We start from the raw sequence: 21,296 nt of genomic DNA, 5'->3' as shown, positions 1-21,296 counted from the left end.
AGGTTACAGGACCTTTGCGTAGCATCCCACCCAATTGGCTTACCAAGAAGAAAGACCCCGACCACAGATGGGCCTCCAGAGTGTGGTGTTTATTGGTACAGCATTTGTTCCATGCCGGCCCTGCCCTGCTTCCTTGGGAACCCCTCGGGGCAGCCCCGATGATCATCTGGGCAGCGTCCAGGGCTGCCTTTCAGGACATTGCCTGGGGGCTGAGAAACCCAGAAGGGTCTTGGTGGGGTGGGAGGCAGGGCAGAGCACAGCCTGGGGGGGTGGAGGGCTTGACTAACTCAGGAGCAAAGAAGAGAGACAGCAGCAGGACAGGACAGAGACGGTTTTCTGACCAAGACCACCCCCCTCTTGGTTCCACCAGCTGTGGCTCATAGGTGGAGAGGGAGGTTCTCGTTACCTTTTGCCCAACATTTGGGGGAGGGGGCATGTGGGGAAGGGGCTGTGCCCTGGGCACAGCACTCGAATTGTGTTAGCTCCCCGGAAGGGGGGGGTCATTCTTCTCCCACATGCCTTTTGTGGGGAGGGAATCACAGGTCGCTCTCCCCGTACAAGGCGCTGGAGAAGGAGACATAGTCCAAGGCGCCAGTGACGGCATCGGCTCCGCTGTACTTGGTCATCCTGGTGATGCAGTACTCGGCCTGCTCTGGGGGCAGCTCCCGGCGCAGCTCTTCCACTGTGATGTAGTTCTGCGGAGGACCAAGGAGAGCCCACCCCCACCCCGGTTAGAATGGTTGGTTGGCGTCTCAAAAGGTGCTTTTCCAAAAGGCAACTGGACTTCCTTGGCTGTTTTGTTTCCCCACCTCCTTTGAAAACCTTTCGCTTTTCAGCCAAGAAGCTTCTGTTCAAGCGGAAGCGGTGGAAGGCAGTGGTGAGATTCTACTGGCTCTACCCGGTTCAGGTGAACCAGTAGTGGTGGCGGGAGGCTCCGCACACCTGCCCAGATGTCATCACGGGCACTCTGTGCATGTGCAGAAGGTTCTGCGCATGTGTAGAGGTGGCGCGCGCAAGTGCTCACATTTGCGAACCGGTAGCAAAGGTAAGTGAATACAACTACTGGTGGAAGGATTTTCATTTCATTCCCTGCCATTCGGCCAGAACTGAAAAAGCTGGTTGGATGAGAAGCGAAAGGTTTTCAAGAAAAAAAGAAAGTCAAATTGCTTTTTGGAAAAGCAGGACAGCCTTTTGGGACAACCAGAACCTGGATGGTTGAAGAATCTCCATAGACATTTACTTGGTAGGAGATGCCAAGGACCGGTCTAGCATCTCTAGTTGGGGGGTGGAGGTGGGGGGAAGGATGCCTGACTGAGCCCTGCCATTGAGGCCAGACCAGACCTCCCCAGATGTTGCTCTCCAGCTACACTGCTGGGAGTGAAGCCCAGAGCATCTTGGAGGGCACCAGGTTGAAGGAGCTTAGCTCTGAAGTGGTTTGATGGAGCTTCCTACGAATGCTGGGTTGGGGGTTTGTCACAGAACAAACTCTGTGACAAACAAATCACAGGCTCGGATGGCTTGCTAAGGCCCACCTGCTGGGCTGCTATGGGGTGGGAAGCCTCAGTGGGTGTCCTTTCTGCTGCCAGAAAAAAGGACTGCGATATAGGGAGAGGTCTGTCACGATCAACTCCCTCGTCTCCTGCCCCACTGATGCAGAGCTGGCCCACCGTAAACCATTAATTCAAGAATAATTGGGATTATACAGCAGGTTTGGGAAGGGGGCCTGGCGTTTGGGAGAAAAAGGATTTTTCCCTGCAACGGAAAGAGGGAAGCAGAGATGAAAAAAAACAAAAAACCCAGAACCAACAAGCGGAATCCAGGATGCTAATTCTCTTTGGCTAACCTAGGTTTAATCCCACTTTGTAAATAAAGAGTCCCTTTCAAAGCTGGTGTGGGCGAGGTGGAATCTCTCTCCTGCTCCCCCCAGCCATCTCCTCCTGACTCACCTTGTCTGAAGCCAGGATCTTGAAGGAGGCAATGACCTGTTCAGCCGTGTCGGTCTCGGCTGTCTCCCGGGTCATGAAGTCGATGAAGGCTTGGAAGGTCACCACTCCCGTGTTGTTGGGATCCACCAGGGTCATGATACGGGCAAACTCCACTTCTCCCTAGGAGCGAGAGGATGGGTGGGTTCTCTTCCCTGGTTCAGACAGATCTGCAGGCTCACCCCCCACCCCCCCAGAGCGGGACAGCTCCAAGCTACCTGGCAGAGCTTCCCCCAATGTTTCAGACATTGTTCCCATCGTACAGACACAACCGGTAATTTTATTGTCTAAAACCAGCAAGGGAAGCATTTGTCTGAGCAAAGGAACCGGATTGATAGTTTGTTCGTGCAACTCGTTTTATCCAAGAGAGGAAAAATGTTGGAAAAAATGATGGGGAAGGGGACATCAGTCGCTTTCAAAACCCACATCCGTTTTTCGATGTTCATTCTGACATTTTTAAAATTTAAACCACGTTCAACGCATTTACTTCACTTTTTTTGGGGGGGGGGAGACAGAAAGTGCACCCCAGCACTGAGGGAAATGCAAAATGCCATAGATAACTGAATTCTGTTTTTTCAGTCTAGACACGAAGGCTAAATAATCCCTTTAAGTAATGCTGCCGTGCAGGTGGTTCTCTCCCCTTCTTTGTCCAGCTGCTTATTTCCTGGCAATCTGAGCCTCTCCGGGAAATGAAAAGGGCTGTAAAACCAGCCTTAATCCATTAGAGGAGACCTTCAGGAAACTGGCAAGGGCATTGGCAGGTTATATAGGCCATAAACCAAACCGGTTCTCCAGCTGAGCCAAATCTCCCAAAGGCTTTGATGAGGACAGCTTTGCATCTCTGGAGGAAGGAGTTAAAAGTTTCCCTCACTGCTTGACTCAATCCATATGGGCTTCCTCAGAGGACTGCAAGACCATTTTATCTATCTATCTATCTATCTATCTATCTATCTATCTATCTATCTATCTATCATCTATCATCTATCATCTATCATATCTAATCTATCTCTATTTCTATCATCTCTCTCATATCTATATCTCTCTCATATCTATCTATCTAATCTATATCTATCTATCTCTATTTCTATCATCTATCTATATATATTTATATAGATATCTATATCTAATCTATATCATATCTATCTAATCTATATCTATTTCAATCATATCTATCTCATATCTATCTCATCTATCTACATCTATATCTCTATCATTATCTCTCTCTCTATATATATATATCTATCATATCTATATATCTATCTCATCTATCTCTATCATTATCTATCTGTATCAATCTATTTCTATCATATCTCTATCATCAATCTATCTATCTATCTATCTATCTATCTATCTATCTATCTATCTATCTATCTATCTATCTCTATCTCTATCATTATTTCTCCCTCTCACTCTCGCTCTCGCTCTCCTATGAGGGGTCCTTGGTGCTTTCTTTATCTTTATCTTTTATTAGATTTGTATACCGCCCTTCTCCTTTCGGACTCAGGGCGGTGAACAGCCAAAATAAAAATATTTGTACACAAAAGTTAAAATAATTTTTAAAAATAATTAAATGAAATTTGGCCCATAATTTAAAACATTTCAATTAAAATCAGTATCAAACTTGCTTGCTTGTCTCTTGCAGGCGTTTCATTACCCAAACTGGGTAACATCATCAATGCTAGTGTTTAAACCTAAGTTAGCTACGGTAGCACTAACTAGCCCTGATGACGTTACCTAGTTGGATAATGAAATGTCTTCAAGAAAACAACCAAGCACAGAGAGTGCCAAGGACCTCTCATTTCAACCCTGCCTGAGCTGCAAATATTCTCCTTTATCGATATATACATGCACAAGGTTAACATCTCATGCTCTTAACGCCAGCTACTGTGCGCCCCTCCCCTCCAAGAGACGCAGCAGGTCACACAGAACGCAATCCTCCCAGTCCTGGCTGGTTTCCTACCAGGTCGTATCCCATGGAGATCAAGCAGGCCCTGAAGTCGTCGGGGTCCATCAGGCCATTTCGTTTCTGCAATGAGTCAAGCGGGAAAAGGTGAGAAGCGGAGGAGGGGAAGGGGATTCAGAACGCCCCCCAGCAAGTGGCTCAAGTGACAGCCCCCCCCCAACACCACGAACAGGTATTTTTGTTACTGTTGTGACTCTGACTCCCGAGCCTGTCCTCATGGAGGAAGAGGACTCAGAAGGTGAGGGGGAGGAACTGACAAGGCCTCCCTCTCCAGGACCCTCCTCTCTGGCAATGCCTCAGGTTCCATCCGAAGGCCAGGAGGAACAGCCTGAAGGCATTTCGGAGCACCCATTGATAGAGAGTGATAATGATGAATCCTGGCTTGATCCCAGGCAGCGTCGGAGGGAGAAGCGTGCGCAGCAAAGGAAGAGGCCTGGGAGGGCCAGGGATTGATCTGAGTCACAGAGCCACGCCCCACAAGGGATAAAAGGGGGCCTGATTGCTCGGCAGGCTTTGTGACGGACAAAAGTTTAAACTCTAAAGAGTCACATCGTGAATCCTGCACTTCAGCTCAGGTATATTTTGGACTAAACTCTTGTGGATAATTTGTCGCTCTGGAAACGGACTGCAGATAAGGCCTCTCCTGCTTTTTGAGAGTACTAATTGGACTGGGCAGGCGTTTTACAGTTAGCTGCCAAAACTCTCGTCTGCCAGGAATTCTGGTCTGTTTATACAATAAATTATTGGCATGCGTGTTTGATATTGCATTTGTCTGTGTGAGGACGGGGGACAGAGCAGTTACGAGAGATGCTGGCATAAGAACATTATGCTACCCACCCGGTCGAAATGGTTGAAGGAAGCCCGGAACTCGTTCATCTGTTCTTGGCTGATGCCTTTGGCATCGCGGGTCAGGATCTGGTTCTCGACTTCATTGATGGTGCGGGCAATTGTGGTCAAGAGCTGCTCCCAGCCCACGCGGATGTGCTGCAGTCAAGATGAGGAGGAGGAGAGCGGTAGAGAAGAAGAGGCAGGAATAAGAGAGATTCTTCTTCTTTTTTTTTTTTTTTAACATGCAGAGAAACAGACCGGATTGGTTGCATGGTTGAACTTGGCATGTTGGGAGACATGAAAAATGTCTCACTTGATCAGAACTTTGCTTGTGAAAATTTTGGCTGGCCCCAAATCGAGGAATTGCATTGTTGACAAATTTCTCAGGCACAGAAAGGTAATCCTCAATTTATAACCATTCGTTTAGTGACCATCGAAGGTTATACAGTGGCACTGAAAACAATGGCTTACAACTGGTCCTCGGACTTGTGATTCCCCCTCAGTCACATGATCAAAATTTGGGTCCTGTCGCATGATCCCACCATCACTTGGCAATCAGCATGCATTTATCAGAGTTGCAATGTCCCATTTGTAGCCTTCCCAACAAGCAAAGAGCAAGGGGGTTGGACTAGATGACCTCCACAGTCCCTTCCAACTCCGTTACTGATAATGGGGGAAGCTGGATTAGTTTAGTTTAGTTTAGTTTATTTGATTTGTATACCGCCCTACTCCCGAAGGACTCAGGGCGGTGAACAGCCAAACAGTAAAATACATAGATACAATTCACTTAACAACCTCATGATTTCACTGCAAGTGATACGCTTAACCACCCCAGCGAAAAAGGTCGTAAGATGGGGATGCAACTGGCTTAACAACTGCTTCGCTTAGAAATTCCGCTCCCAATGGAGGTCGTAAATCAAGGACTACCAGTATTTCCCACTGCTTTCCTTGCCCTCCTCTGCCCAGGCACTTACTTCCATGGTGTAGTTGGTGTGCTTGTTGTCGAAAACGAGAGCTTCTTGGATGAGCTGGTGGTCACCCTCCAGCTTGTCAATATTCAGTTTGTAATTGATAATATTTTGCTCGTGCTGTTTCAGTTGGTTCATTTGGTCCTCGAGGGGTCCACTTATGTCCACGGAGACATGACCAATTTCCTGAAGGGGTTAAAAAGAGAATTTTGACTTAAGGGTTGAGCACCTGGCATCAAATTCCCCATGGGGCTTTCTTCCCTCAAATATTACGAGGCATCGTTAGTCAGCAGAAGCCGGTGAGATTCTGCAAATTGGAAATTTGGGTCTAAGAAAAACAATTTTAAAAAAAATTAAAGGACGCAGTGACTCAATGGCTAAGATGCCGAGCTTGTTGATCGAAAGGTCAGCAGTTCAGCGGTTCAAATCCCTAGTGCCGCTTAACGGGGTGAGCTCCCGTGACTTGTCCCAGCTTCTGCCAACCTAGCAATTCGAAAGCACGAAAAAAAATGCAAGTAGAAAAATAGGGACCACCCTTGGTGGGAAGGGAACAGCGTTCAGTGCGCCTTTGGTGTTGAGTCATGCCGGCCACATGACCACAGAGATGTCTTCGGACAGCGTTGGCTCTTCGGCTTTGAAACGGAGATGAGCACCGCCCCCTAGAGTCAGGAACGACTAGGACATATGTGCGAGGGGAACTTTTACCTATACCTTATTTGTCTATTCTGATCCGACTTTAGAGCAGGTTACATTTTTCTTTCGCGTGAATGCTTTAAATGGCCTCTATATTGAAAAGGTACTTGGATTGGTTCTATGACAAATTCGCTGCGGCCAACTCGCCACACCCAACTCACCACAACCCATTCCGATTTAGATTAGGGCAGTGTTTCTCAACTTTGGCAATTTAAAGATGATGCGTGGACTTCAACTCCCAGAATTCCCCAACCAGCAAGCTGGGCCTACATGATAACCAGTCCCCTGCCCCATCCCGCCAGAGGAACAGGAAGCGCAACATTGATGGAAAGGAGAAGGGAGGCCTGACCTCCATCTTGGTCTGGATCCAGGGACCAATGATATTAGCCTGGGCAGCAAATTGACGTCGCAGGCGCTCATTGGCTTGCTGTCTTGCCAGTTCTTCCTGCAAGGTCTGGTCACGATGTGGAACCAGCTGTTTCACCTAAATGGAAGGACAGAAGCAAACTGGTGTTTTAAAATCTCACTGAGATAGAGGACCGGGGGGTGGAATTTGATAAGGGAGAAAAGTAATGCCACCCTCCCCACCCCAAATCTCAGCCCCTTTCTAGTTTGAAATAAAGCAGGGAATGACAACAATGTGGGGTCCTTGCTGCTCTCTGAGCTTGGTTGTTGTCTGCAGACGTTTCATTACCTAACTAGATAACATCATCAGCAGTGGTGGGATTCAAATAACTTAACAACTGGTTCTCTGCCCTAATGACCGGCTGGATGGGCGTGGCCATGGTAGGTGTGGCCAGGGGTGTGTGCCAGGCAGCCCTCGGCCTCCTGCACCCCCATGGGAGCAAAAACGGGTTGCAGGGGGGGCTGCATCCCCCCCTGGGCCCTGTTTTGGGCCTAGAAGGCCTCCCTGCAGCCTCCTGGGAGTAAAAATGGGCTGTGGGGGGGGGGGGCGCACCCCCCTGTGCCCATTTTGAGCCTAGGAGGCCTCCCTGCACTTACCTGGGAGCCAAAATGGGGTGCGTGGGGACTCCTGGAAGGGGCAGGGAGGGGCGTGGGCAGCCAGCAATCTAACTACTGGTTCACTTGAACTGGCCCGAACCGGCTGAATCCCAGCATTGATCAATGTTCATAGAGAGCAAACCTCACTCCCTTCTAAGCACTGATGATGTTACCTAGACAGGCGATGAAATGTCTGCAAGAAAAAAACCACCAAGGACCTCACTGTGCTACAAATATCTTCTACAGGTAGTCCTGTAGGTAGCCCTATAGGTAGAAATTTTGGGTTCCATTGTGGTCCTAGATGGATAAATACCGAACATGGATGGAAGGCAACAATTTTAAGGCCGTGATGGCGAACCTATGGCACACATGACAGAGGTGGCACAAAGAGCATTCTCTGTGGGCACGTGTGCCATCGCCAGCTCGTCTTCGCGGGTGCCAGAGCACTCAAAAACGGCCTGAAAATAGCCAAAAATGCCCTAAAAACAGGTTGTTTTTCGCACCATTTTTCAGGTCAAAAATGGCCCTAAAACAGCCTGAAAACAGCCCAAAAAACGGCCTGAAAATGGCCTGAAAAACAGCCTGAAAATGGCCCGAAAAACAACCTGAAAACGGCCCAAAAAAACAGCCTGAAAACAGCCCCAAAAAACAGCCTGAAAATGGCTTGAAAAACAGCCTGAAAACGGCCCGAAAAACAACCTGAAAACAGCCCAAAAAACAGCCTGAAAACAGCCTGAAAATGGCCCGAAAAACCTGAAAACGGCCCAAAAAACAACCTGAAAACAGCCCAAAAAGACGGCCTGAAAACAGCCCGAAAACCAGCCTGAAATTGGCCCGAAAAATAGCCTGGTAACAGCCCGAAAGACAACCTGAAAACAGCCCAAAAAAACCGGCCTGAAAACAGCCCGAAATAAAAGATTCCCCTCTGCCAGATTCCCCCATTCTTAATCCTTGTTTGTTTCTTCATTGGTTCTCACCTTGTCCCACTTGTTGGCAATGTCGTGATGGGAAAGGGTGGTGTAGGGGTTCAGGCCCGACAGCTTGATGCCGTAGGTTTGAGCAATCTTTTGGATCTCGTTCTGAATGCCCAGGATGGCCATGCGCTCCTTGTCGGCCTCTGGCAGGGTGGCTTTGAACTGCTCGTGGGCTGTGATCAGGCTCTGAAGAGGAGAAGAAAGAGCTGCGGTCAGTGGAGGCCTAAAAGGGCCTGGAGGAACGTGGGTGGCATTTTAGGAGCCGTGGTGGCGCAGTGGTTAGAATGCAGCATGGCAGGCTGACTCTGCCCACTGCCAGGAGTTCGGTTCTGATGGGGCTGGAGGTTGACTCAGCCTTCTGTCCTTCTGAAATTGGTAAAATGAGGACCCAGATTGTTGAGGGCAATAGGCTGACTCTGTAAGCCGCTTAGATAGGGCTGTAAAAGCACCATGAAGTGGTATATGTAAGTCTAAGTGCCATTGCTACCTCCTTCCTTCCTTCCTCCCTCTCTTCTTCCTTCCTCCCCCCTCCCTCCTTCCCTCCTTCCTTCCTTCCAGCACAGTGGTCAGAATGAAGTATTGCAGGCTAATTCTGCCCACTGTCAGCAGTTTGATCCTGACCAGCTCAAGGTTGACTCAGCCTTTCATCTTTTCAAGGTCGGTAAAATGAGGATCCAGATTGGGGCAATAGGCTAACTCTGTAAACTGTTTAGAGAGGGCTGTAAAGCACTGCAAAGTGGTATATGTCTAAGTGCTATTGCTCCTTCCTTCCTTCCTAGTGGTTAGAATGCAGTATTGCAGGCTAACTCTGCCAAATGCCAGCAGTTCAATCCTGACCAGCTCAAGGTTGACTAAGCCTTCCATCCTTCCGAGATCAGTAAAATTGGGACCCCGATTGTTAGGAGCAAGAGGCTGAATCTGTAAGCCGCTTAGAGAGGGCTGTAAAGCACCATGAAGCAGTATAAGTCTAAGTGCTATTGCTATCCTGAGGCCGACCTGGATCTCCTCGATGCTGTGCACGATGAACATGTCCTGGAGATCCTCAATGGCTCCGTCCATCCAATTGTTGAATGGGGCGGCTCTCTTGGCAAACTCCAGGTACAGCTGATCGATGGTCTCCAGCAGCTTCTCCACCCGCTGGGCAAAAGGGGACAGAACGCCAGATGAAATTCCTGAGAGGGAGACGTCTTTCTGGTCCACACTTTCCCCTTCCCCCACCCCCAAACCCATGAGCCACATCCAAGGAAAGACCTTCAATGTTCCTGCGCCCATTTCTCACCTCCAGGGCATCCCTTCTCTTCTGGGTGAGCGTCCCCAAGGTATCCCATTGGTCACAGATGGCCTGGCAGCGGGAGTTGACGGAGGCTGCATCGTGGTAGTCCAGCTCACTGCAGGGATAAATCAGGAGTTTTTCAGACTCAAATCCTTTTTATTTTTCCAGGACATGAATGCATATGTGGAATGGATCATCTGGACCCTGTTTAGCATCTCACTGATAAGTCCGTCATTAACTGAGGAACCGCTCTTGCCTTTTGGAACATCTGGCTCCCAGGAGGGAGGTTGGCTCCCTTAAGACCTGGCTTTGCCAGTTGGTGTGGGGCTCCAATGGGGGAGTGTCCCACCGGAATAAGAGAGTAACAAAGGTGGAAGGGAACTTGGAGGTCTTCTAGTCCAACTCCCTGCTCAAGCAGGAGACCGTATAGACCATTCTGGACAAATAGTTGTCCAATCCCTTCTTAAAAACCTCCGGTGTTGGGAGGAGCCACAACTTCTGGAAACTATCAGTTGTCCCCACGGATTAAATGTCTCTGGACATTCTGTCATCCATCTCATGGTTGTCTCAAAGGTGCTTTTTTTCAAGAGGCAACTGGGCTTTCTGTTTTTTTCTTTGAAGACATTTTGCTTCTCATCAAAGAAGCTTCTTCAGCTCTAGAAAAGCACCTTTGCGACTCCTCTGATTAACTGTTCTAACAAGAGGTGGTCGATAGATTAATAAGAGATCCCACCTCCCTCCCTGCTCATCCTATTCACTCCCCATCTTTTAGTTATAGTTGATCACCTGCATTTTTAAAGTGTTTTATTTTTTATTATATACATGTTTTTTGTATTACGAATGAAGGCGAACATATGTATCCCAGGATGATGTTGCAGGATCCAGTTGGGTCGGCCAGAGGTTTTGGCTTCCGAGCTTTCGAACTCAAGCTGGAGCCTGGAGAAGCTCCCTGAAGGTGGGCTCCAGCACGAGTTCGAAAGCTCGGAAGCCAAAACCTTTGGTCCTGGTGACCCGACCCAGATTGGATCCTGGTTTTTGTATTGTTTTATTCTTTTTAACACCGTAAGTCACCAAGAGTCACCTCGTGGGGAGATAAGCGGCAAACAAATTTAAGAAGTAAAATAAAATTAATGAATTAATCTCCGGTGGCCAAAAAAATGAGGCCGACCTAGCAAAAGGATGACCATTTTTTTTTTCTTCAGGTGAATAGCATATGCCAAAAAGGAAGGGGGAAAAGACTAACAAAATTATTATTTCCATTTAATGAATACACGGAACAAGTATGATTATCTTCCAAATTTGCTTGTCAACCCCCCACCCCCACCCCAACTAGGATGTTTGCTGTCTGAGATACAAATTGAAATTAAGTTCTGGGAGCAAGTTGTTATTCCAGCTTGTTCTTGTACATAAATTCAGCTCCTTTGGAACAAAGCCCAGGGCCTTTTATTATGACCTCAGACTCAACCCAAGCACTGGGAAAGCCAGTTTGGTCTAGTGATTAAGACACCAGGTTAGAAACTAGGAGACCGTGCATCCTTAGGCACGGAAGCCAGCTGGGTGACTTTGGCCCACTACACGCAGTTGTTGTTGTGGGGAAAACAGGAGAAAGAAGGCGTGTTTGCATGTTTGCTGCCTTGAGTTGCTTATGAAAATAATAAATTATTGCCTTATCAATTCTGTGTATACACACACACGCTATCTTACTTGATTTTATCTTATTTGTTCCTACTTTTAATTCGGCATTTCTCAACCTTTAGCAACTTTAAGATGTTGCTTTGTGGGAGTCAAATTCCGTGTATCTTAAAGTTGCCTAAATTGAAGAACATGGTTTTAATCCATCTTAATCAGGTTCACAAATACATATTTTCTTTTTCCTTTTAGTTTGGCCTTTGACCATAAAAACAAACAAACAAACAAAAAAACATACATACATATGTGTATATCTGTGGGGGATGATGTTAGCCTGTCAACTGTCGCAATTTGCTGTCTTGTCCATGACCTTGTGGTCAGCCTGGTTTGTTCCTCATTAATCCTATCTGTTATAGTTTGAGACAGCCCTGCCAGGTTGCTCTGTGTTTGGTCAGGACTGACTATGCCTTCGCAGGCTGAGTCTGCATGCTCAGAGGTGGGGGGAGGGTGCCATTGGTCTCCGTTCCCTCATGGAAAGCTGTCTCTGCTCATCCTGCTGGGTCTTTCCTGGTGTCTCAAAGCCTGGTAGGCCGGTGGCCATTGATTAATGGCATATAAAGGCAGAGATCTCTGTAATAATAGTTTAATACTCTGACGATGTCAGCAGATGGCTGACAAAAGCTTAGTAGAATAAAATTTTAATTATTTTAGTTCTGGAGTTCGCAGAATGTCTGTTTCTTTCTTTACAAATATACCTGGAACTCATATTTTTAGAATAGTTTATAGTATGTATGTATGTATGTATGTATCTATGTATGTATGTATACGTATATACATTTTTATGTGTATATAGATTATAGACAATGTATATCAAGCAGGGGGTTGGACCAGAATATCTCCAAGAGCCCTTCCAACTGTATTATTGTATATAAGAGCCATGGTGGTGCAGTGGTCAGAATGCACTATTGCAGGCTAACTCACTGCCCACTGCCAGAAGTTCGATCCCGACTGACTCAAGGTTGGCTCAGCCTTCCATCCTTCCCAGGTTGGTAAAATGAGGACCCAGATTATTGGGGACAATTTGCTGACTCTGTAAACAGCTTAGAGAGGGCTTTAAAGCACCGTGAAGCGGCATATAAGTCTAAGTACTATTGCTATATGTATATACATTATTCCTCTCTTTGGTGGGCAGATCCCCAAGTCATTTAGAGGCTTCAAGCAATGTTGGGCTTCAGGCTTGGGGCAGCCAGCCTAGTAGGTAGAATTGGGGAGCAGAACTGATGATGCAAGGTGCTTGCGTTTCTCCATAAGGCTGCTGCCAGCTTGTTGACACCTACTTGAGCTCCTGAGCAATGGCCGCAATTTGCTCCACGCGGTCCTGGTGGGCGGCCAGGTCACTCTCAAAGGCCTCGTGCTTGCGCATCAGTGCCCGGATCTCATAGAGTGTGGCTGATTCGTAGTCCTTCTGGGACAGCATCTCTTCCTTCCCTGGGGGGAGAGGAAGCAGAGGGGAGCTAAAGGTCCAGCTGAGGGGAGGGGGCTGGAGGTTGATCGAGAGCATCTCTTTATAAATGGGGCAGAGTACCCTCCCCTCAGTGTGACTGTAGAGTCCCACATCAAACCAGATTATGACCGGCTGTAATATACAGGTCCAGTGTGTCTGATTTTTGAAAATATACATGATGCTGTGCTACAATGATTAGATGGCGTAGACATTGGTATTTGAACACAGAACTCCTTTTGACATTTCTATTTTATTGTGTTTTGCTCACCTAGGTGAAATGTTAATATATAATGCTAGTCCATGTATCATCATCATCGTTTAATGACCCCATAATCTCTTGCGGGGTGGAGTGTGGACAACTGAATGGAGCTGAGTGTTTGCTGGCCGGATGCCCTTCCTGACGCCAATGAGGAGTTTTTGTTCAGCAAATATATTCTCACTGTATCTGCCTCTACCTAGGATCAAACTCACAGCCTCATGATTGTGAGGAGAGAGCCCCACCTTTAGGCCACCGCACCACTCCAATGCTAGCCCATGTATGTTATGCCTAAATCCGGGGTCTGCAACCTTAAACACTCAAAGAACCATTTGGACCCGTTTCCTACAGAAAAGAAAACACAAAAACCCTTCCTGGGCCTGACTATTTCTCGAGCGGCCACAAAACTAGCATATGTAGTCGAATTAAACGTTCTGTTTTCTTCTGAAACTTTTCTTTTCTTGGATTTATCCATGGTTGGCCTACCAGGGGTTGAAAAGCTCAATAAATTGTGTGCCGGCGGGTGTCTCACATTGGCGGTTGTGACGCATATTTTGAGTGACAGGGAGCCTCAGCAGAGGGATGAAAGAGCCACATGCAGCTCCAAAGTCACAGGTTGCTGACCCCTGGCTTAAATAAACAAACAGGAGCAGAGAAGGGGATTCTGTCGGGGTCTCCGCAGATACCTCTGGTCCAATTCTCGTGCAGACTAGCCTTCTGCTTGAACTTCTCAGCCAGGTGGTCCAGACGCTCCAGGCGCCTGATCTCCGTCAGCAGCCATTCTTCGTATCCTTTCTCAACTTGTTCCAGACCTTTCCAGGCATTGGCAATGTCCTGTGGGCACGGGGGCAAGGGGGGGAGAGACAACCTCAGCCAGGTGGGTCCTGGCCACACTTGCTACCGATCAGCCACCTTCAGAAATCCTCCTGCATCCCTTCACACTCCCAATGATGTCTTTTACAAAGCGACACCTGTATATCTCCCATTACATCTGCCTATCCCATCCGGTCAGGCAGGGAAGGTATGCTGCAGACCCCGTCTTGTTGCAGAACTCCAATTGGGGGGTTCCAGGAAATGAGTCTTCTCTGAGCCATTGCCCCTGTCCTGTAAAATATCCCACTCTGCCCCCAGGGAAGACAGGCCTTCCAGAAAAGAATGAAAATATGGCTCTGCAGTCTTGAATGGGGAGCCCAGAGGAGCATGCAGCCCGGGGGCTGGCTAGTGCCCCGAGAACCCTCCCTTCGCATTTGAATTAATTTTTAAAAAGTGTTTTAAGTACCCTTGCCTCTTTTATTTTATTTTTTTATAACTTTTATATATTGTCTTTATATGTCATAATTTATTGTATACTGTCCAGAGTCCCTCTGTTAAGGGAGATGGGCAGTTTAAAAATGTGATTGATCAATGTCACCTCGGAGTGACCTGATTGTAGTCTTCCAATATTTGAGGGGCCACCACAAATAAGAGAGAGGGGGTCAAGCTATTCTCCAAACCTGCAGGCAGGACAAGAAGCAATGGATGGAAATAATCAAGGAGAGAAGCAACTTGGAACTAAGGAGAAACTTCAAAACAATGAGGACAATTAACCAGTGGAACAACTTGCCACCAGAAGATGTGAGTGCTCCAACACTGGAAGTTTTTAGATGAGATTGGACCGCCATTTTGTCTGAAACGTTATAGGGTTTCCTGACTGAGAAGGAGGTTGGACTAGAAGACCTCCAAGGTTCCTTCCAACTCTGTTATTCAGTTAATTAAACAAATTTTTGGAAAACTAAGTCACCAGAGACTTAGAGTTTAGCTCCAAAGAGGAGCAGCAGGTCGTAAGGAGATCTCATACCCTCCTCTTAATCTCTGTTGAATAAACACTTTAAAACATTTTTGGGCTACAAGAAGAGAAGCTAGTCTTAATTCCTGTTCTTTTGAAGGCAATAATTTATTTTCTTTTCAGTGGGTGAACCGAGAGCAAGTAAGCAATTGATTAAAATTTGGAACAGCTTTCTCGGCTCTCTGCCTAACAAATGGGTGAGGGAAGGACTTTATTTTTCATGTATGTTTATCATTTTGCTAACATTTATCTTTTTTTAAAATGTTGACTAAAGATATGATTTGAAAGGGTATTTTTAGTTGTTTAGTAGATGGCAATCTGTCTTCATTTCTATTTTTTTTATAAGGTTCATATGCCGCTCAGTAAGATAACATTATGGATTCAGCTCAAGATCGTGAGAACAAGGTAAATTCAAAGAGAGAAGTAATCCATTAATTTTTTTAAAATGTACAACAAGAAACGAATCCTTAGCAACTCAGTGCCAAAAATAGAGATTTTTTAAACCACAAAGCCCCTGTTACTTAGAAGGTCAGGGTGAACAAATCTTGACTTAATGACAAAAGAGTGTAAGGATAATGACAAGCAAATCTCTCTGAGAAAATGCTTTTAATGAGCTGTTTTAATGAAGTGCGTTAATAGCAGCAAGTTCTCTGGCATCAGTTAATAAACCTGCAAGGCCAATTCTGGGGAAAAAAACAAAGCTGCAGTGTTGAAAGTGTTTTTATAGATGTTACATTTGAGAATTCTCTATTGAGGATAGTTTTTCAAAAATCAAGGAATTTTTGCTTGTGTGCAAAAGGTCAAATTACCATGTAAGCTTCATGTTTGTTGTTTTTTATCATTTCCCTTCCTTTTCTGGCCTGTAAAAAATCTGCTAAACAGGCCTTTTTGGATGTAAGGGGTAGACCTATATTTATGAAATACTTTCTTTTCTCAGAAAGTGGCATGGCCTTAAGCCTGATTAGCTTTTCAACAACACTTGGAAACCTTTAAAGCAAGGTTACCTAATCCGGGCAACTTTAAGACCCATGGACGTCAACTCCCAGAATTCTGAGAATTGAAGTACACAAGTCTTAAAGTTCCCAAGGTTGAGAAGCCCTGTTTTAACATTTTAATTGTCTAATTTAATTAAAAATAGGATGTATTCCACTAGATAGGGATGTCTTCAAGGGATATCACCCACAGACTTATCTTGAAATAGAAACCAACAAAAAGAAAGGAAGGAAGGAAGGAAGGAACTCCTTCAGACATTTTCACAGGCACGACGAAACAGCGGAAGTGCAGGATGGATGCTCGGGACAGATGTTTTTGGGGAAAACCTGTGGCCTCAAATGTGAACCCCAGCCCCCCCGCCCCCCCGTAGCTTGTAGGGCTCCCAATATTTCTGCTCCTTGACTTACAGAGACCATCTTCCCCTCGGAGGGCATGAAGGCTGGACGGTTGCTGAGGCGCAGCTTGGTTTGCAAGGTGTTGAAGTTGATCTCCAGCTGGCATTTCTCCTGGACGCGGGGAGGTTTGTGCACGCGGCGGTAGTCCCGGAAGTCCTCCAGCTTGCGTTGCATGGCGGCCATGTTCTTCTCCGGCACCCGGTTCTCCAGCCATGGGATGGTGCGGCGGATCCATTCCAGCAGCTGCCCAGGAGAAAGAGGATTGGTCATATCCGGGGGCTTCAGGAACCACCGTTAGCTCAAACTTCCTTTTGGGGCATCTCTCTCTTTCTAGCCATCTTCTTCTTCTTCTTCTCTCTCTCTCTCTCTCTTTATCTATCTCTCTATCTGTCTGTCTATCTATCTCTATCTACTGTGTTTCCCCAAAAATAAGACCGTGTCTTATATTTTTTTGAACCCCGAAATAAGCGCTTGACCTTATTTTTGGGGAGGTCTTATTATTTTGGGGCACGTGGAACAAGACGGGGCTCCTCTTGCCGTCTTACCTGATTTCCAGCTCTGCGTTTAAATATTTTCGGGGAGGGCTTATTTTCGGGGGATGCTTATTTTAGCGCATGCGCTCAAAAACCCAATTGGGCTTATTATCAGGGGAGGTCTTATTTTCAGGGAAACAGGATATCTATCTATCTATCTATCTATCTATCTATCTATCTATCTATCTATCTATCTATCTATCTATCATCTCTCTCTCATCTATATCTATCTATCTATCTATCTATCTATCTATCTATCTATCTATCTATCATCTCTCTCATCTATATCTATCTATCTATCTATCTATCTATCTATCATCTCTCTCTCATCTATATCTATCTATCATCTCTCTCATCTATATCTATCTATCTATCTATCTATCTATCTATCTATCTATCTATCTATCATCTCTCTCATCTATATCTATCTATCTATCTATCTATCATCTCTCTCTCATCTATATCTATCTATCATCTCTCATCTATATCTATCTATCATCTCTCTCTCATCTATATCTATCTATCTATCTATCTATCTATCTATCATCTCTCTCATCTATATCTGTCTATCTATCTATCTATCTATCTATCTATCTATCATCTCTCTCTCATCTATATCTATCTATCATCTCTCTCATCTATATCTATCTATCTATCTATCTATCTATCTATCTATCTATCTATCTATCTATCATCTCTCTCATCTATATCTATCTATCTATCTATCTATCATCTCTCTCTCATCTATATCTATCTATCATCTCTCATCTATATCTATCTATCATCTCTCTCTCATCTATATCTATCTATCTATCTATCATCTCTCTCATCTATATCTATCTATCTATCTATCTATCTATCTATCTATCTATCTATCTATCTATCATCTCTCTCTCATCTATATCTATCTATCATCTCTCTCATCTATATCTATCTATCTATCTATCTATCTATCTATCTATCTATCTATCTATCATCTCTCTCATCTATATCTATCTATCTATCTATCTATCTATCTATCATCTCTCTCTCATCTATATCTATCTATCATCTCTCTCATCTATATCTATCTATCATCTCTCTCTCATCTATATCTATCTATCTATCTATCTATCTATCTATCTATCATCTCTCTCATCTATCTATCTATCTATCTATCTATCTATCTATCTATCTATCATCTCTCTCTCATCTATATCTATCTATCATCTCTCTCTCATCTATATCTATCTATCTATCTATCTATCTATCTATCTATCTATCTATCTATCTATCTATCATCTCTCTCTCATCTATATCTATCTATCATCTCTCTCTCATCTATATCTATCCATCCATCCATCCATCTAATCTATCTATCTATCATCTATCTCTCTAGCCATCTCACTGTCTCCATCTCTCCCTCCCTCCCTCCCTTTCTTTGTCTCTCTTTGCACCTCACCTTTATTACTTTTACAAATAAGTCAAGGAGATGAACATATCTAACATTATCTCCTATTTTCCCCACAACAACCCTGTGAGGTGGGTTGGGCTGAGAGAGAAGGACTGGCTCAAAGTCACCCAGCTGGCTTCCATTCCTAAGGCAGAACTAGAACTCCTTGTTTCCTGGTGATTGGCCCAAAGTCACCCAACCAGCTTTCGTAGCTAAGGTGAGATATGAATTCATGGCTTCCTGCCTTTATTTGTTAAAATACATATTTGCACAAGGATGTTACGGTTTTAATCCAAAATCAGAAACCAGTGTTGGGAGAGAAATCAATGTTCAGTCCTGACTTATTTTCAACAATCCTCAAGATTAGTGTTCTTCCTCTTTCCTTTTGCCTTAAGGGAAACCTATCCAATTTGGGGCATTAGTCTGCCTTTGCACCAAGGAAAAGAAATGTTAGGAGCCAATGGGGACCCACATCCTTTGCTGTGTCTATCATCCCTCCCCTCCTATGGACTTGCTATAATGTTTTCAAGCTCTGCTCTAACAGCTTACAACTCTCAGGCCTGTAATATGCAAACCGGAGGAAAAGATTCGATCTGATCTAAAATAAAGGGAAACTCTGACGTTGTGGACCGCAGTTTATTGTTTCGCTCTCCTGCTCGAGCAGGAGGTTGGACTAGAAGACCTCCAAGGTCCCTTCTGTTACTCTGCACTCCTCACCTCCTTTCTAATACCCTCTCCCCAATCAGGATATTAACATATCAGATCCTCCCTCCGCCCCCCCCCCCCGGTTCTTGCTCCCATCCTGGCTATCGGATAGAATTAAATCGCTGCTGCCATCTTGGAAAGAGGAAGAGATGAAGAGGGGAATTAAAATGCGCCTGGTTCTAGAACTTTCCCTGCGGGTAATTTAAGATGCACGTTACCTCACTGGCCAGCTTTTCATACTCCTGCATCAGTTTCTCATTCTCTTGATTGACAGCCAGCACTTTGCAGATCCTATTGGCTGCTGTCTCAGCCTGAAAGCAAAGGGGGGGGGAAGCAAACATGATTTATAACATACCATAAAAAATATTCTCTCTCCCTCTGCCCCCTCCCCCCAGGAGATAGGGAGAAAGGTTTTTCTACTTCCCTTGTATGCCAAACATAAATGCCTCTAGAAAAAATTATCTTTAACTGAAAGATAACAAAGCAAAACGGTTTATGGTATTTTTAAATTAATCCTCATTTGGCAACCTCCTAAATCAGGACTGAATTCTGCAAAAGCCGCAGAAAATGACATTGAGGGAAAGAGTTACAGGTAGTCCTTGACTTACAACAGTTCATTTAGTGACCATTTGAACTTACAACGGCACTGAAAAAAAGGGACTTATGACCATTTTTGACACTTACGACCGTTGCAGCATCCCTGTAGTCACTCAGATGCTTGGCAACTGACTCATATTTACGACGGTCGCAGTGTCCCAGGGTCAGGCGATCCCCTTTTGTGACCTTCTGACAAGTAAAGTCACCGGAGGAGCCAGATTCACTTAACAAACGTGGCATGAAAAGTGGTAAAAGGGGCAAAACTCACTTTACAAATTTCTCACTTAGCAACATAAATCCTGGGCTCAATTGTGGTCATAAGTTGAGGATTACGTGTGTGTGTGTGTGTGTGTTTGTTTTTTTTTCTATCGAGACACCTGGTCTACCCCAATATGGGAAGGAGCATCCTGCGTCCCTTTCGCCTTTCAGCTCCAATCCAGGAGCCCTCAAGCAGTCGCATTCACGACAAACCATTTTATACCAAATTTTATATTTTGCTGATAAAGAAAGCTGATCAAGCTGATGAAGGGAGGAGAACTTGTGGCTCAGAGGTTAATACAACTTCCTAACATGCAGGCAGCCCAAGTTCGAATCCAAGTAAGGGTATGGCTAGCTGATTAGAGCTAAATAGCTTGAAATAGATCTATCCTAGTCTCCCTTTATTTCTTTATCAGCGAAATATAAAATTTTATGTATATGTATATGTATGTATATATGTATGTATGTATATATATATATATATATATATATATATATATATATATATATACACAAACACATTAATTTGGCGTAAACGTGCTTCCTATAAAGTTAAACGCCTAAGGAAGAAACATGATTTTTACCTGCTCCGCACCAGCAAAAGCATGATAGAAACAAGAAACATATGTCATGATGGCTTTCTCATCTGGTTTGGGGGTGTTGACAATATCTGCAGAGAGGAACCAGCAAAAGAAGCAGATGATGGAAGCGGCACAGGTAGAAGAATTTCCTTTTCAGAAGATTTGCCCCTCAGCCAATCCAGCACTTACTCCGATAAGAATAACAATAGCACTTGGACTTATATACCGCTTCACAGTGTTTCACAGCCCTCTCTAAGCGGTTTACAGAGTCAGCCTCTTTCCTCCAACAATCTGGGTCCTCATTTTACCCACCTCGGAAGGACGGGAGGTTGAGTCGACCCTAAGCCTGATGAGATTTGAACTGCCAAATTGCAGGCAGCCGGCAGGAAGCAGAAGTAGTCTGCAGGACTGCACTCTAACCACTGCACTACCGTGACTCAGGAAGCTTGATAACACTAGAGAGCAAGTGAGCAGGAACGCAGATGTGTTCTCTTCACCTGCTCTCCAGTGAACATGTTCACCTGCCCACAGGAGCACCCCCAACTTACTCTGCTCCAGTCCAATCTAGTGGTGGGATTCAAATTTTTTTACTACCGGTTCTGTGGGTGTGGCTTGGTAGGTGTGGCAGGGGAAGGATACTGCAAAATCCCCATTCCCACCCAACTCTAGGGGAAGAATACTGCAAAATCCCCATTCCCATCCCGCTCCAGGGGAAGGTTACTGCAAAATCCCTATTCCCACCCCACTCCAGGGGAAGGATACTGTAAAATCTCCATTCCTTCCCCACTCCAGGGGAAGGATACTGCAAAATCTCCATTCCCACCCCACTCCAGGGGAAGGATAGTGCAAAATCTCCATTCCCACCCCACTCCAGGGGAAGGATACTGTAAAATCCCCATTTCCAG

At 45.3% G+C, this 21,296-nt stretch overlaps 1 protein-coding gene across 2 annotated transcripts in view; it reads right to left on the bottom strand.

Moving 5' to 3' along the window:
* Positions 1 to 68: 68 nt before the first annotated feature.
* The window catches only part of ACTN3 (actinin alpha 3), a 56,069-nt gene continuing 34,841 nt past the window's right edge, over positions 69 to 21,296 (bottom strand). For both annotated transcript variants that reach the window (XM_087880954.1, XM_087880955.1), the window contains 14 exons: positions 20,395 to 20,480; positions 19,174 to 19,266; positions 16,298 to 16,528; positions 13,759 to 13,906; positions 12,650 to 12,800; positions 9,690 to 9,798; positions 9,407 to 9,547; positions 8,414 to 8,596; positions 6,784 to 6,918; positions 5,748 to 5,927; positions 4,783 to 4,929; positions 3,943 to 4,008; positions 1,947 to 2,105; positions 69 to 695 (listed from right to left, as the gene is read on the bottom strand). In XM_087880954.1, coding sequence (XP_087737080.1) covers positions 537 to 695; positions 1,947 to 2,105; positions 3,943 to 4,008; positions 4,783 to 4,929; positions 5,748 to 5,927; positions 6,784 to 6,918; positions 8,414 to 8,596; positions 9,407 to 9,547; positions 9,690 to 9,798; positions 12,650 to 12,800; positions 13,759 to 13,906; positions 16,298 to 16,528; positions 19,174 to 19,266; positions 20,395 to 20,480 — 1,988 coding nt within the window. In that variant the 3' untranslated portion in view covers positions 69 to 536. The remainder of the gene's footprint in view (positions 696 to 1,946; positions 2,106 to 3,942; positions 4,009 to 4,782; positions 4,930 to 5,747; positions 5,928 to 6,783; positions 6,919 to 8,413; positions 8,597 to 9,406; positions 9,548 to 9,689; positions 9,799 to 12,649; positions 12,801 to 13,758; positions 13,907 to 16,297; positions 16,529 to 19,173; positions 19,267 to 20,394; positions 20,481 to 21,296) is intronic.

The sequence above is a fragment of the Pantherophis guttatus genome, chromosome 18 (genome assembly GCF_059756535.1).
Source record: "Pantherophis guttatus breed Tessera chromosome 18, ASM5975653v1, whole genome shotgun sequence".
Taxonomy (NCBI): Eukaryota; Metazoa; Chordata; class Lepidosauria; order Squamata; family Colubridae; genus Pantherophis; species Pantherophis guttatus.
The sequence above is the reverse complement of the archived record's forward strand: the minus strand, read 5'-3'. Positions and strand labels throughout refer to the sequence as shown.